Here is a 16,329-nt window from a genome sequence, read left to right as displayed (position 1 = left end):
ATAGTGTCATGGGCTTAGTTGTAGGGACTGCCATTGACCTAGTTGTTGGGACTTCATGGGATTAGTTGTTGGGATTGTTGGACTGCAGGGAGTGTATTTGTAGGGACCACCATGGTCATAGTTGTGGAGACCTCCATGGCTTTAGTTATAGGGACTGCCATAGGCTTATTTGTAGGGATCAACATGACCATATCCGTGAGAACTGCCATGGATTTGGTTGTGTAGACGGCCATGAGTTTAGTTGTAGGGACCGCCATGGGCATCTGACTAGTCCCAAAAATCAGTACAGGTTTGTACCGAGCTTAAAGCTCATTAATAGGGGGGGGGGGTAAAATTGGTTGATCCAGGACATCATTAAATCGTGGCGGGACATAGCAGGAAGGACGTGAACTGAACTTTGAGTGTTTACTGGGCATACCCCATGTATATATCCTTAGCCTGGGCTTCTATGTATCTCACAGGTGCTGTCAGAGCTGGATATAGTGGTTCCTCTACAGCTGTTGATCAGCATGTTTTCTGACGGAGTAAACTCGGTAAAGGAGCTGGCCAATCAAAGGAAAGTCCGGATCACAGAACTTTCAGGAAACGTTCCAGGTCACAGGGTAAGACAAAGCCGACTATTACACCAATGGGACATCCTAGACCTCCGCATCCATTGACCTCTTTCCTCCACCTCACTTTTGCAGGGCAGCATCGCCTCGGATCCAGGGCGCCGGGTGTTACACAGTATGCTGAGCCCTTTCCCCAGCCCGTTTCACAGTCCCTTCCGAAGCCCCATGCGTAGTCCTTTCCGCAGCCCCTTTAAGAACTATGGACATCCCACTGGAAGAACCATTGACTTTGACTGCGATGACGACGAGATGAATCTCAATTGTTTCATCCTCATGTTCGACCTCATACTGAAACAGGTACGGTGCCGTAAGGGAAGCCTTGAAACTTCCAGTTCTTCAGCCAGTTTGCAGGGTCTGAGGGACGCTGTGTAGACGCAGTGGGAGATTCTGAATGTTTGCCTTGTTGCAGATGGAGCTACAAGATGATGGCATCACTCTGGGCCTGGAGCACAGTCTGTCTAAGGACATCATTTCCATCATCAATAACGTTTTCCAGGCCCCCTGGGGAGGATCGCACACGTGCCAGAAGGATGAGAAGGCCGTGGAGTGCAGTCTGTGCCAGTCCAGTATCCTCTGCTACCAGATGGCCTGTGAGCTGCTCCAGCGATTGGCTCCTAAGGTGGAGATCCGACTGGTGGTGAGGGTCCTGCTGACTGTCAATCGTCAGGATCAATGACTGCCCATGCCCCCTATTCAAACCACTTTTAGGCATGAGGATGCATTCACGAGGCTCCCCCTCCCCTGGTCCATATACAGCAGTTTCCTTATAATCTCCTTTTCAGTCCTGGTTTAGTATCAGAGGCTCCTGCTCTTTTCCTTCCCTAAGCTTTACAATGCTGCAGAGCTTGTGCTTGTAGGCAGCAGCCAATCTGAACAAGCAGAGCTGCAGTAAACAGCATGGCAGCCGGACAGAGCCTGTAATAAGACAGTAAGTGGATTTCTGACTACCTTAGACTCCAATAGACAGAGCCGCTGGGCTGGAGCCACCGATTCTAGCCGTGCTTTAATGAAACAGAGCCATAGACAGGGTGCGACTAGAAGTCATCGTCTGCACACAGGCGGCCAACATAGTGGAGGAAGACAACAGAAAACTAGCACTGTGTTTCCCCCCAAAAATAAGTATTTCTTCACCGAATTGGACCCCCTCAACCTCTGGAACCTATAGCATCATAGCTGCAGTGTAAAGAAGGGAGAAGGGACCAAACTGTAGCCTAAGCCTCAGGTGAGAGGAGATATGTCTCAAACTGCTAAAGATTCTACAGCTTGGGTATAATCACTGATCATAGCTGAGCAGAGCTGCAGTGTAAAGCATAAAGAAGGGACAGAGCAAAAGCCTCAGCCACTGAAGTCAATTTCAAATCTTTTATATAATTTTTAAGACCGCTGCAGGACATTTGCTTAAAGGCCATCTGGCTGATCTCTGACATATGCGCTGGTTAGCTGAACGGTCTTGGTCTTGGTACCATCTTCCTCGTGCCCGCGTTACAAGAAAACTGCTATTTTATAAAAATGCAAATGAGCCCCTAGGAGCAACGAGGGCGGTGCCGCTGCACCTTGTTGCTCCCAGAGGCTCTCCTCACTGCTCTTCATGTCACTCCCCCCACTGCTAATACTGACAGTACAGACAGTGAAAACATATTCACGCCTGGCCCTAGAGTCTCACGGTTGCGTGCTTGGCACATGCGCAGTGAAGGAATGGCGACCGCCGGTCAGATGGGCAACCTTCATCCCTTTACTGCGCACGTGCGGAACCACAAGACCTCAGGGCCAGGAGTGAATATGTTCTAATCATCATTAGTCAGTCTAATATTGGTCAGTTTAAACATTAGTCAGCCTTAGGCCTCATGCACACGGCCGTTGTTTTGGTCCGCATCCGAGCCGCAGTTTTTGCGGCTCGGATGCGGACCCATTCACTTCAATGGGGCCGCAAAAAGTGCGGACAGCACACAGCCATCAAAAAAAATATAAACTGTCCTATTGTCCGTTTTGCGGACAAGAATAGGTAGTTATATCAATGGCTGTCCGCGCCGTTCCGCAAATTGCGGAACGCACACGGACGCCATCCGTGTTTTGCGGATCCCCAATTCACGGACTGCAAAACACACAACAGTCAGAGCTAGATATAGTGGTTCCTCTACAGCTGTTGATCAGCATAATGGTGAAGGAAGGCGCAGCATGAATGGCAGTAAACGGAGCCTCTGGGAGTAACAAGGTGCAACGGCACCGCCCTCGTTGCTCCTAGGGTCTCCTTTCCATATTCTAAAACGGCAGTTTTCTTGGCATGGAAGATGGGACCAAGATCTTAGCGTTCAGCTGACCAGCGCACATCTCAAAGGTCAGCCAGTTTTATTTGGACACCTACGGTGACAGATGCCCTTTAATAGCTGAACTATAAAGCGGGATTAACGCTGCGTCCGCAGAGAGCGGGGATCTTGTTCCTGCTTGAGGTATGGTGAATGTGGCCCTCGCTCCTGTAATCCTTTATTCTCCGCACTGTCATTTTGAAAAAATGCAGAGCTCATTGTGTCCGGGGATATTCCAGCTTACACGACAGCGCAGCAGGATTGTTAATGGGACGCCCGCCTTACGGAGATGGACGTGATGGATGAAGTGATTTTTTGGTGTACACACCAGATCCTGTCTCTCCGCTTCAGCAAGTTTTATGATGAATGGCTCCCTATCGTAAGGGGTGGGGTGGGATTGATGGACGTGTCAGAGAGGAGGAACAGAAGGAGAACTCCATAGATCACTTATCACGTAGGAACGAGCCATGTAGATCATCCCAGATTTATGACCTGCATTCCCAGAAAACAAGTCTGGAAGAAACACTGTATTATAAATGGTAAATGTTCAGGGAAGCTCTAACGGGGGCACGTATTTTTCATAGGAACCAACAGACAGTCTAGAAGAGAGTCTGCTGTTCTCAAGAGCTCAATTTATCATCGGGAATGGAGGAGAAGAGGAAGAGAATCCATCAAAAAAACAAGGAAATAATCCGGGGACACACGCCGGGACGGCCGAAGCGTCCAACACAGGTGTGTCACATAGAAGGGTAACATACAGGACGATGCTCCTCGCTGCTGTACATACAGCCTGCATCACATAAAGCCGGCCATTGCTTAGCCCCCTGCCTGTCCCCATTGGGCATTTTCGTGTTTTGGCTTTGGTGGTTGTTCTGCACAAGGGAGATGGGACCTCGTAGCACTGATTGGGCCGCCCATTTTGGTGCCAGGTTTTACCCTCCAAGGCAGAAGCGTCTGGAGTTCGTGTCTATCTTCACCCCCCATGTCATGACCCTTGGGCGAATAGCTCACCCCATTTTGTGCTAACTGTCCCCTTCTTCTGTAATGGGGAGTCCTGTAAGGGGGATGGATCAAGGTTTCTAGGTCGGCTTTCTCCAAGGGCCCAGCTGCATCGACTGCTTCCATGGTACATACACACTTGGAATGAAATCCTTTAAAGGGCGTCTGTCAGCAGTTTTGTACCTATGACACTGGCCGACCTGTTACATGTGCGCTTGGCAGCTGAAGGCATCTGTGTTGGTTCCATGTTCATATGTGCCCGCATTACTGAGAAAAATGATGTTTTACTATATGCAAATGAGCCTCTAGGAGCAACGGGGGCGTTACCATTACACCTAAAGGCTCTGCTCTCTCTGCAACTGCTGCGCCCTCTGCACTTTGATTGTCAGGACCAGTTGTGATGATGTTTTCAGTACCTGGTCCTGTCAATCAAAGTGCAGAGGGCACCGCAGTTGCAGAGGGCGCAGAGCCTTTAGGTGTAACGATAACGCCCCCGTTGCTCCTAGAGGCTTATTTGCATAAATTAAAACATATTTCTCAGTAATGCGGGCAACATATGAACATGGGGCCAACACAGCTGCTAATGGGGGACATGTAACAGGACAGCCAGTGTCATAGGTACAAAACTGCTGACAGATGCCCTTTAAAGACACAGAACTGATACTGGATTTTATTTAATCCCTTATGGCTCTAGTAATGAGATGATAGAAAAAAATTCTCAGTACTGAAGGCCTAAAATTGACCAGTCCTTAAGTGGTAAAACTCACACCAGATGTGTTTACTATCTTTAAGTATTCACTTTGTGTCTTCGTTCTCAGTGGTGCAGGAATACGGTGCCACCAGAGGGAAACGTCCCTTTAACTGGGCGCCGGGTCATCCTATCTCATGGGCAGTACAGAGACTGAGACTACGACTTAGATCAGCAACCTTCGGCACTCCAGCTGTGGTGAAACTACAACTCCCATCATGCACGCTTGCTTGGTTGTTCTCAGGACTCCCATAGAAGTGAATGGAGCATGCTGGGAGCTGTAATTTCACTACAGCTGGAGTGCCGGAGGATTCTGATCCTTGCTGTTTGAAATACTAGTGCAAGGGAAACAAGTTGCCCATTGTAACCAATACACTCCTCTGCTTTACTTTTGCTAAATCTCGAGTTAAAGGGGTTGTCCTACGAAAAATATTCTACAGTTTTCAAACCAGCACCTGGATCTGAATACTTTTGTAATTGCATGTGATTAAAAATTTAGCATGGCCACTGAGTTATTCAATAAAATGTATCTGTATAGCGCCACCTGCTGTTTTTTTTTTACTTATTTCATTGTCCTGCTCACTGAGATGGTCGCACATGCTCAGTTTCATCCTCCAACTGCCTCCTGAGCTGTGATAGGGAGAGCATGGACACGCCCCCTGAGCTGCGATAGGGAGAGCACGGACACGCCCCCTGAGCTGTGAAAGAGGCCTTACATTATTCATGGGATAACCCCTTTAAAACCATTGATTCGCCTTCAGCCAGCTTTCCTTCCTTTTCAGCCATCAAAAATGACACCGAGCCAAAATTTTGTTACCAGCAACTTCCTGTCACCCTGAAATTAATCTACACCATCCTGCAGGTAGGTGGCCCTGTGTAATGTGTGCGTCCTCCCCGATCTCCAACATGGTCTTGTAGTTTCTTACATTTTTTACAGTATTTCTTTTTTTTGCAACTTCTAAATTTTTTTTTTCCCTTTGTGTTTTAGGAAATGGCAAAGTTTGATGAGCCAGACATTCTGTTTAACATGCTGAACTGCCTGAAGATTCTGTGTCTCCACGGCGAGTGCCTATATATCGCCAAGAAGGATCACCTGCCGTTCTTGGCATACATTCAGGAACACATGCTGATCTCCAGGTAGTTATGTCTACTGCTAAGGAGCAGATTTGGCTTGGGGAATAACTGGGAATTAGGGCTCATTCACACGAACGTATGGCTTCCGTTTCCGTATTGCGGAGCGCATAGGTGGATCCGCAATAAACGGACACCGTTCCGTGTGCATTCCGCATCACGGATGCGGACCCATTCACTTGAATGGGTCCGCAAATCCGGAGATGCGGAAAAGAAGCACTACGGAGGGCTTCTGTGGGGTTCCGTCCCGTACTTCCATTCCGCAAAAAGATAGAACATGTCCTATCTTTTTGCGGAACGGAGGGATGCAGACCCATTCAAGTTGAATGGGTCTGGATCCATCCCGGAGGCCTCACAAACATTCTCCGTGCATTGGAGATCGCAAACTGCGGCCCCAATATACGGAACGGAACACATATGTTCATGTGAATGAGCCCTTATTCACAATCAAGTCCCATTATTCTGACCTCTTCCTACTTTTGACGTCGACAGCGTGTAGGTCATGAAAAAATTTCGGTGTGCTGAGCTGACTTGGTGGGTATATAAGGTGTGGTGAGCTGGTTCGGTGGGTATATAAGGTGTGGTGAGCTGACTTGGTGGGTATATGAGGTGTGGTGAGCTGGCTTGGTGGGTATATGAGGTGTGGTGAGCTGGCTCGGTGGGTATATGAGGTGTGGTGAGCTGGCTCGCTGGGTATGTAAGGTGTGGTGAGCTGGCTCGGTGGGTATATGAGGTGTGGTGAGCTGGCTCGGTGGGTATATGAGGTGTGGTGAGCTGGCTCGCTGGGTATGTAAGGTGTGGTGAGCTGGCTCAGTGGGTATATGAGGTGTGGTGAGCTGGCTCGGTGGGTATATAAAGGTGTGGTGAGCTGGATCGGTGGGTATATGAGGTGTGCTGAGCTGGCTCGGTGGGTATATAAGGTGTGTGATCGGCTGTCTGCACACACATCTCTCTTTGTGTCATGGGTAAAAGGGGGATTTATCAGAGTTGCAGAAAGGGATGATTATTGGCTTTCGGGCCCCGGGTGTCAGTATTTCTGAAACTGCGCAGTGTGAACTGTTCTCTGCTGCTGTGGTGAAAGTGTATGGAGAGCGGACAAAGGGCAGCATTGTGAATAAGCGACGTGGAAACTGAACCCGATTGAGCATCTGTGGGACCACCTCGATGGTTGTGTTCGCTCTATGCATGGCTCCAGACACCTGTGACCACTTACCAGGACCTTATGGAGTCACTCCGGGCCCGTCTAGCTGCTGCCCGTGCTGCACACGGCGGTTAGTCAGGATATTAGCTGCTGCTCAGAATAACGGGACTTGACTATGTATTGTGTGTTCTTTTGTACTGGGCCATAGATTGGTGAATTTATTTCGTACTCTAGTCACCTCTAGAGCTGCTTGAAAAATTCTGCAGGCTGCTATTGAAAACAGGCATGTTCCTTAAGAGCTCAGGTTTACTGTTATGTGAGGTATCCGATTTCATGGCTCTGTGTGCAGCTTTGGTTGTGGGTGAAGCCTATGCCGTGGTGCAGAGTATTTGCACAGTCACTCAGTATCAGAATGTTCTTGAATGTTTGCCACCATGACGCTTGAGTGTTTCTTGACGGACAGATCACTGCTTTCTCCCGCAGCTTGTGGCGAGTTCTAAAGTCGGAGTTCTCGCAGTTGTCGTCTTTGGGGGTCCCCCTGCTTCTTCATGCCCTGTCCCTTCCCTACGGTGCCGATATTTTCTGGACAATCATAAACTCCAACTTTAACAGCAAAGACTGGAAAATGAGGTTTGAAGCAGGTAAATCGTTTGCACCTCAAGAAAATCCCTGGACCAAGGTCACGAGATTCTTTTTCTGGGAAAGCTGCTTTCCGCTGGTCGTTTCTATTGGGGCCCCCGCTACAGTGCAAAGCTTAAAAAAAAAAATTTGTTAACGTCCCCCATCGTTTTTTTATGACCTCATGGGGGGCAAATGCATCAAATATCTATATAAAAGAAGTCAAAAATAATAAAAGACTAAAGAATAAACAAACATTTGCCTGTGACTACACACCTTGGCGGACATTTACTAAGACGGCTTTTTACGCCGGTCTTAGTTTTTCCCCGCTGCGCTGCCGTAGTATACCGCTAATGTATAACGAGGCATGCACCTTGTCATAAATTAGGAGCACATATGGCAGTCCATGCGCCTGTCTGGAAAAGTTTTTTTTATCTAGTTTCCAGGCAAAATAAAAAAAGTAGTAAATTGTCCGGGGCCGGAGTTCCAGCCCCGACACGGCCCCATCCTGCTCATCTATTGTTGCATGGGCGTTAAATTAGTCACTCTCAAAAATGCTCTTTGTGACTATTTTTACGCCAGAAAAGCTTTAAAGGGAACCTGTCATCAACTTCATGCTGACCTCACTGAGGGCAGCATAAAATAGTGACAGAAATGCTGACCTCAGCGATGTGTCACTTATGAGCTAAAAGTAAGTGGTTGCTGAGAACCAGCATCATAATCGTTCCAGCCTAGGCCTGGAAAAGAGTCCAGTCTACTTGAGAAGAGTCCTGGTTATTCCTAATCTCCTGCTCTCTCGCCCATCTGCTGATGATTGGCAGTTCTCTCCTAGAGAGAAAGGGAGAAAACTAGGTAGAAGACTGTCAGCCATCAGCAGGAGATTTATTTATAACCAGGACTCTTCTCAGGAGGTCGGGACTCTTTTCCAGGTCCAGTCTGCAATGATTGTGATGCTGGTTCTCGGCAACCACTTACATTTAGCTGATGAGTGACACACCGCTGACATCAGCATTTCTGTCACTATTTTATACTGCCATTAGTGAGGTCAGCATAACGTTGATGACGGGTTCTCTTTAATAAATGACCCCCATTATGGCTCAAAAGGACCAAAACAAAATGGGCAACCCATCCTCATGTTTTCATCTGTATGGTGCTGTGCAGCCTTTCCATGCAGCTGATTGGCGGTGGTGCCGGGAGTCGGACCCCCCCACCAATCTGATATTGAGGACAGGTCATCAATGTTGTACTCCCACAAAACCCCTTTAAACCACCAGGTGTTCAAAATTGTTTAAAAAAAAAAAAATTCTGGTCATTTGGATCTGAAATGCTCTGGTCATTAAGAGGTTAATAACAGGTAATGCTTTTCCTCATGCATGCCTCGTATCATTGTTACAGTGGAGAAGGTCGCCGTCGTGTGCCGATTTCTGGACATTCACTCAGTCACCAAAAACCATCTGTTAAAGTATTCCCTGGCCCATGCTTTCTGCTGTTTCCTAACTGCGGTGGAAGACGTGAACCCGGCCGTGGCTACAAGAGCTGGACTTTTACTGGACACCATTAAGAGACCCGCTCTACAGGTGAGACTGGGAATCCCGCCACAGAGTGGTGCCACTCCCGCTGCTCTTGTAGGATGGTGCGGTGGAGCAGGACTCTTTCCCCTTCAAATACATCGTTCTCTGACGTTCTGCCATGCATCGGTATAAGGATTGCCCGTTATTCCCGGTTTCTTCCTGCCTTGTCTTTGCAGGGTCTTTGCCTTTGCCTGGATTTCCAGTTTGACACTGTGGTGAAGGACCGGCCGACCATTCTCAGCAAACTGCTGCTTCTTCATTTCCTGAAGCAAGACATTCCTGCCCTCAGCTGGGAGTTCTTTGTGAACAGATTTGACACCTTGTCTCTGGAGGCTCAGCTACACTTAGACTGCAACAAGGAGTTCCCCTTCCCTACAAGTAAGACCTTTGGAGATACCTGGACTTAAAACATCTCTTCACATCTGACCACAACCTACATAATCAGTGCAGTCACTGTGTACATACATTACTTATCCTGTACTGATCCTGAGTTACATCCAGTACTATACTCCAGAGCTGCACTCACTATTCTGCTGGTGCAGTCACTGTGTACATACATTACTTATCCTGTACTTTTCCTGAGTCACATCCTGTATTATACTCCAGAGCTGCACTCACTATTCTGCTGGTGCAGTCACTGTGTACATACATCACATTACTTCTTCTGTACTGATCCTGAGTTACATCCTGTATTATACTCCAGAGCTGCACTCACTATTCTGCTGGTGGAGTCACTGTGTACATACATTACTTATCCTGCACTGATCCTCAGTTACATCCTGTATTATACTCCAATGCTGCACTCACTATTCTGCTGGTGGAGTCACTGTGTACATACATTACTTATCCTTTACTGATCCTCAGTTACATCCTGTATTATACTCCAGAGCTGCACTCACTATTCTGCATGCTTCATTTAATCAGCAAGTCCCTTATTATATTGTCCTTATACTTTTCTCCTCTTTTGCTTTATATTGTTATAATTTAGCCATCACAGCGGTGAGGACAAACGTTGCTAATTTAAGTGATGCCGCCTTGTGGAAGATCAAAAGAGCGAGATTTGCACGCAACCGACAGAAGAGCGTCCGTTCCCTGAGAGATAGCGTCAAAGGAGCTGGAGAATCCAAGAGAGCCCTTTCCCTGCCAGAGACTCTCAGCACCAAAATCCGTTGAGTATTAATGACTTAAATGAGATGCCCCATATAGCCGAACCCCCCTGCCCCCCATCATCACTAGCTTATGTCACATATCTCCGGTGCTGTAGCTGTTCCTTTTATTTGATGCCACCGTTCTTTTATCAGGTGCAGGATTTAGCACTACCAGCCCTTTAAACTCTTGCTTGGCGTTTGTGTCACTCGCCGTCACTCCTTGTCGTCTCTTACTTGCTCTCTTACCCTTCAGCTGTCAGGTTGACAAGACACGAACAGTCTGCACCGGTGCTTGGCGGCATGGCGGAGCAAGCTCAGGGTGAGTCTACGGAAAAATGTCTTGTATTATTCCGAAAATTCAAAAAAACCTCTGACGCAAAAGGACATCTACATGGCAGAGGATAGGAGGGGCAGGGACGTGGCCTCTACAATGAAGTTGGCTTCTGTCACTCAGCAATGTTATTGAGGCCTCTTGCACACGACCGTATGCCCTCCGAGATATACTGTCCGTCAGGGGGCCATATGTCCCGGGGCGGCATTGATCGTGCGCACGGGAGCGCACAGCTTCGTAGGTTACAATGATGCAGTGCACGTCGGGCCGCCCGCCGGGCTATTGTCCCGCACTCATATGATCTTACGAGTCCGGGACAATAGCCGCGCGGGCGGCCCGACGTACACAGCATCATTGTAATCTATGAAGCTGTGCGCTCCCGTGCGCACGATCAATGCCGCTCTGGGACATATGTCCCGCTCACGAACCTTATATCTCGGAGGGCATACGGTCGTGTGCAAGAGGCCTGAATCGTTGATTATCAGGGTCTGCTGGGCCCTTCCCTGAATAAAGGGTTGGATGTTGCACCCCAACCCTTATATTCTGTAGATTGATGGGGTTTGTACCCCTCCACTACAAGCACAAAAAGTGCAAATTTCCTCCAGTTAAAGGAGTTGTGCTAAGTTTGAAAGATATCCCCTATCCGCAGGTTATCTGATCGGTGGTCTAACCGCTTGGACCCCCACCGTTCCCAATAACAGGGTTCCCTTTTCCCTCTCTGAGTGCAGAGCCAGGTTGATCAAGCATGCTGCCCCCTGATTCATTTCCTTTAAGACTGCCAGAGATTGCCGAACCCTATACTAAGCTAACTTTGGCAGTTCCATAGAGAATGAATGGAGCGGCAGCGCACATGCTCGACCCGGTACTCCCGCTCTCCGGACTTGAAGGGGCTGTCCCCTAGGCACAGGATAGCCACCTCATTGTTGGGGGCCAACTGCTGAGACCTCCACTGATCAGATAGTTGTTCTCTATCCTGTGGATACAGGACAAACTTTTAAGCTTGGCACAATCTCTCTAAGTTTAACCCAAGTTAAAGGGGTTTTCTGCGATTTTTTTTTTTTTAATGGATGACATCATCGGTATCTGATCGGTGGGGGTACGACACCCAGGACCCCCGCCGATCAGCTGTTTGCTCACTAAGCACATTGTGTAGTGGCTGTGCTTGGTATCGCAGCTCAGCCCCATTTGCTTCTATGGGGCTAAGCAGCGCCTAGGTCACGTGACTGATGAACGTGACATCACATGAACTAGGGAAAGCTGCAAGAAAGTTGAGGCGCCGGTGCCTTTTCAAATAACTGATCGCCAGGTGTCCCGGTTGTCGGACCCCCACTGATCAGTCAAAAAATCTCCGAAAACCCCTTTAAATAGAAAAATGATAATGGTAAAGAAGACGGCGCAATTATCATTTTCCTATATAGATTGACAGATAAGAGGTACTGGCTCACCTTAACCCTTTCACTGCCAGGGGTGTTTGGACATTTTGTACCTCTGGTAGCCACAAAAATTTACACATTTTTGATGTACAAAATAAACCTAAATTACATGTAAAAAAAGCATACTAACCCCCCCCCCCCATATATTTTGTGAAAGTAGATGCCCGGCAATGTTGTCAGAATGGCGCTCAGCAGTTTATACAGACACCTTCCTGCAACTTTCCGTCAAAGTGTAATTTTTTATATTACTGGGTAAAAGTCTGATCCAACCAGAGCGTTATATGCACCTCACCTCTTAAAACGAAACGTTCAACATGTGCCCAGTCCATACATACTGCTTAGGCCTAAATTTACCTGCGCACAGATTCATAAAATTACCAGAACTGGAAAGGTCAAAAATCTGAATTTTTACTGGAAATTTTTTAAAAGTAGAAACCTATAAAATACAGGGTTTCTAGCCCTTGACAAGTAAGTGCTGCTGTTATCTACGTATCAGGCTGCTTTCTCATCCATCTCATTGGGGGACTCAGGCCTTGACCATGGGTATAGCTGTTGCCACTAGGAGGCGACACTAAGCACACAAAGTGTGAGCTCCTCCCTTCAGTTATGCACTAAAACAGTTTTCGCTTAGTGTCCGTAGGAGGTAGACCTCCCTGCTTTACAGGTCTTCTGAGTTTTTCATTTTTTTTGTTTTTTTTTCCCCCTTTTTTTCCTTTTTTCCTAGCAGGATTACAGGCAGTTCTAGCTGCCTGCACTCCCACCCAGGAGATGGGAGACCAGGGGGTCCCCAAGCCCGCGGCTCCTTCCCGGTCTCCAGAAGACGAGGCGGACCAGAGGTTCCTAAAGCCTCTGCATCCCACCAGCCTTCGGGTCACCACGGTCGCCCATAACAAGTCCCCTCTGTTTCCGATGTAGCAGCCCTCCCAAGGGGCCGCACACCGAGGGTGGTGACCCGGCTGGAACCAGGGGGGGCAGAACACGCCAGACGGGTAAGTATTCCTGGCTCCAAACCCCCCACTTCCCCTTCTCAGGTTACTTGCCCCCACTAAGCCTTGTCTCTCCAGGCGGGAAAAGAGTTAGCAGATCCATGTCAGCTCTCCTGTGGGGGGTGGGGTGAAGGGAAGCCCTCTGTACTTGCCAAGCTTCTTTCTGGACCCTGAACCACCAACTTCCCTCCACCCCCACCACCAGTGCCGCCTGCCCAAACGCCGACCTGTTTCTCGTGGAGTTCCGCTATTCTCCTCCCCCGGGGCCCTTTGAAAATTGAGGCCCCTGCTTCTACTGCGGCCTACTTCCGATACTTCTCATCCGGCCAACTTTTCAACTCGGCTGGGGCTCCTTGTGGCAGCACCGCTGTACGGGGGGTATGGGGGAGAGTCCTGGGGAATCAGTTGGCGTTCCTTTTAAAAAAAAAAAATTTTTTCATTATCGCGGGCGGCCGACTCCATTATGGGGGTGGGGCATGAGTTCTCCCCACTTCCCCCCCTCCTTCATCTGGCTTCCTGGCGCAAATCCTTTGCGCTGGTTTCTCTGCCTCCGCCCATCTCCTGCTCAGTAAGGCTGCAGTAAAGGACACAGTCTGGTTAAGCTCTTTCCCCTCCTTCCTACAGGGTCTTGCTCTACCCTCCTACCTTTCACTACAGGTACTCACTATGTCCGATCCCAGACCCCAAAGCCGTCAGTCACTTCCGCGCGACATTTTGTATGTGCTTCTTGTGGCTCAAAATTCCTATCCGGTCAGGACCCCCTGTGCTCCTCTTGCTCTGCTCCACCGCCAAGTGGCTCTGACCCTGTTCCAGTCACCCTCCCTGCCCAGCCCATGGTAGAACCAGAGTAGGTGCGCTCTCTGTCTAAGATGGTGCAGGACATTTCCCAGTCCAACAGGGCCATTGTGAACATGCTGGGGCATTTGGCTGCACGGCCACCATCTGACCAGTCAGACTCTGGGACCCCCTCTGCTGATCCCTATCGCGGCGTCCTGCAAAACGGCCAGACCACCCTCTCCTCGAAGGGCGTCTGCGTCCCCCCGTTTCATCCATCTCCCCGCCACCTCCCAGGTAGCCCCGCTCTGTCGCGTCCTCATTAGAAGAGGCGTGTTCTGAGAAAAATTTGTCAGACGCTGACTTTGTCTCACCGGCGGATCAGTCTTCCAAACTGTCCGCTATGGTAGACAACCTCATCGCAGCGGTTATAGAAATCTTACAGGTTGAGAACCCCGCACCCTCATCTGCTGGTTCTGGTTTTGCCTTCAGGCGATCTCGTCGCTCGCCAAGGGTGTTCCGCAACCACCTGGAGTTTGAGTCCTCCCTTTCCAAGGAATGGAACTTCCCTGACAGGCGTTTTGCTTTACCAAAACGTTTAGACGTCTCATATCCCTTTCCAGAGGATTGGACAGAGAAGTGGTCGTCCTCTCCTATTGTTCCCCTATCAATCCCCACCTCTGCCCCAGTTTTTTCGCTCGTCCCCCCCGACCTCTCCCTCCGCTGCCCATTCCTTTTTTCAGGCTATTCTCTCCCTTCTGTGGCAGGGAGTGATTGTTCCGGTTCCGCCTCAAGACCGTTTTTGCGGATTCTACTCCAATCTCTTTGTAGTCCCCAAGAAGGGGGGTACGGTCCGTCCCATCCTAGACCTCAAAGCCCTCAACCGATTCCTTCGGCTCCGCCGCTTCCGGATAGAGTATCCGGGTTCGGTCATTGCATCCATGGACATGGGGGAATTCCGGTCCTCGATAGACATTAAGAACGCCTACCTCCATGTTCCCATCTGCTTCGGTCACCAGAAATATCTTCGGTTCGCAGTGGGACCTTTTCATTACCAGTTTGTGGCCCTCCAGTTCGGTCTTGCCACAGCTCCTAGAGTCTTTACCAAGATTCTGGCCTCAGTCATGGCTCTGCTTCATGCCAGGGGGATAGTGGCGATTCCGTACTTGGACGATATCCTGATCAAGGGTCCGTCATTCCAGGCAACGGCGGACCGCTTGCGCATCGTTCGGGACACCCTGGAATGCTTCAGATGGGTTCTGAACCTATTAAAGTCATGTCTTCATCCATCTCGGCAGCTGATGTTTCTGGGCATGCTGTTCGACACCGATCGGGCCAAGATAATTTTTGCCCCCGGACAAACTCTCCGATCTCCGTCGTCAGATGCTCTCCTTGTTGCGGCCTCAGCCTCTTCCCATTCGCCAGTGCATGAGGGCTCTGGGCCACATAGTCTCTTCCTTCGAAGCAGTGCCCTATGCTCAGTTCCATACCAGGGCTCTTCAGCGGTGCATTCTGACCATTTGGGACCGTTCCCCAGCCTCCCTGGATCAACTGATCCATCTCCCTGCGCCAACGCGCCGAGACCTTTGGTGGTGGTTGATGTCTACAATGCTGACGTCGGGCCGCTCCTTCCTTCCCCTCCGCTGGAAAGTGTTGACAACAGACGCCAGTCTCCGGGGCAGGGGGGGGGAGTTCTGGACAATATCTCGGTCCAGGGCCCCTGGTCCCGCAAGGAGCGCCAACTTCCGAACAATATCCTAGAATTGCGGGCTCTGGGGGTATGTTCAATCCGACAACTCCACGGCAGTCGCATATCTAAACCACCAGGGTGGCACCCGGAGCCCCGCAGCCATGTGGGAAGCAGTGCTCATCCTCTCCTGGGCGGAGAGCCATGTCCTAGCTCTGTCAGCAGTTCATATCCCTAGCGTTGACGACTTTCTCAGCCGAGAGAGACTCGATCCCGGCGAATGGGCTCTGCATCCACAGGTCTTTCTCGCGATCTGCGAGCGGTGGGGTCGGCTGGATGTGGATCTCATGGCCTCCCGCTTCAACCGCAAGGTAGAGACCTTCGTGGCAAGGTCCAAGGATCCTCGGGCGTTGGACGCCCTTGTGATCCCGTGGATGCAGTTCACGTTTCCTTACGTGTTCCCTCCTCTTCTGCTCATTCTGCGTTTTCTCCAAAAAGTCAGGTCCAAGGGTCTGCCCGTCATTCTTGTGGCCCCGGACTGACCACGCAGAGTATGGCACGCATCCATAGTCTGCCTCCTCGCCGACTAACCCTGGCGTCTTCCCCTTCGGGAGGACCTTTTGTCGCAGGGACCGATCTTCCACCCTAATTTAGGGTCACTACGTTTAACAGCATGGCTATTGAAGCCGCCGTTTCTCAAATGCGGTTGTCCAGTCCATGATTTGTGCTAGGAAGCCGTCGTCCTCCTGCATCTATCACCGGACCTGGAAGTCCTACTTCGGTTGGTGCCAATGCCACCAGTTGTCTCCCATTCGGTTCTCGTTGCCTCGACTCTTGTCTTTCCTGCA

The 16,329-nt window shown here is 49.7% G+C and overlaps 1 protein-coding gene across 1 annotated transcript in view; it reads left to right on the top strand.

The window, feature by feature from the left end:
- Nucleotides 1-16,329, top strand: part of UNC79 (unc-79 homolog, NALCN channel complex subunit) — a 98,304-nt gene that overhangs the window by 34,946 nt on the left and 47,029 nt on the right. Inside the window, exons 14-24 of the mRNA XM_040411655.1 lie at nt 462-602; nt 687-908; nt 1,021-1,248; nt 3,499-3,646; nt 5,444-5,523; nt 5,650-5,798; nt 7,417-7,574; nt 8,947-9,128; nt 9,299-9,500; nt 10,111-10,290; nt 10,524-10,589. Of these exons, the coding sequence (XP_040267589.1) occupies nt 462-602; nt 687-908; nt 1,021-1,248; nt 3,499-3,646; nt 5,444-5,523; nt 5,650-5,798; nt 7,417-7,574; nt 8,947-9,128; nt 9,299-9,500; nt 10,111-10,290; nt 10,524-10,589 (1,756 nt within the window). The remainder of the gene's footprint in view (nt 1-461; nt 603-686; nt 909-1,020; nt 1,249-3,498; nt 3,647-5,443; nt 5,524-5,649; nt 5,799-7,416; nt 7,575-8,946; nt 9,129-9,298; nt 9,501-10,110; nt 10,291-10,523; nt 10,590-16,329) is intronic.

The sequence above is a fragment of the Bufo bufo genome, chromosome 11 (genome assembly GCF_905171765.1).
Source record: "Bufo bufo chromosome 11, aBufBuf1.1, whole genome shotgun sequence".
Taxonomy (NCBI): domain Eukaryota; kingdom Metazoa; phylum Chordata; class Amphibia; order Anura; family Bufonidae; genus Bufo; species Bufo bufo.
Note: the sequence above shows the minus strand (reverse complement) of the source record. Positions and strands in the feature narration are given on the sequence as shown.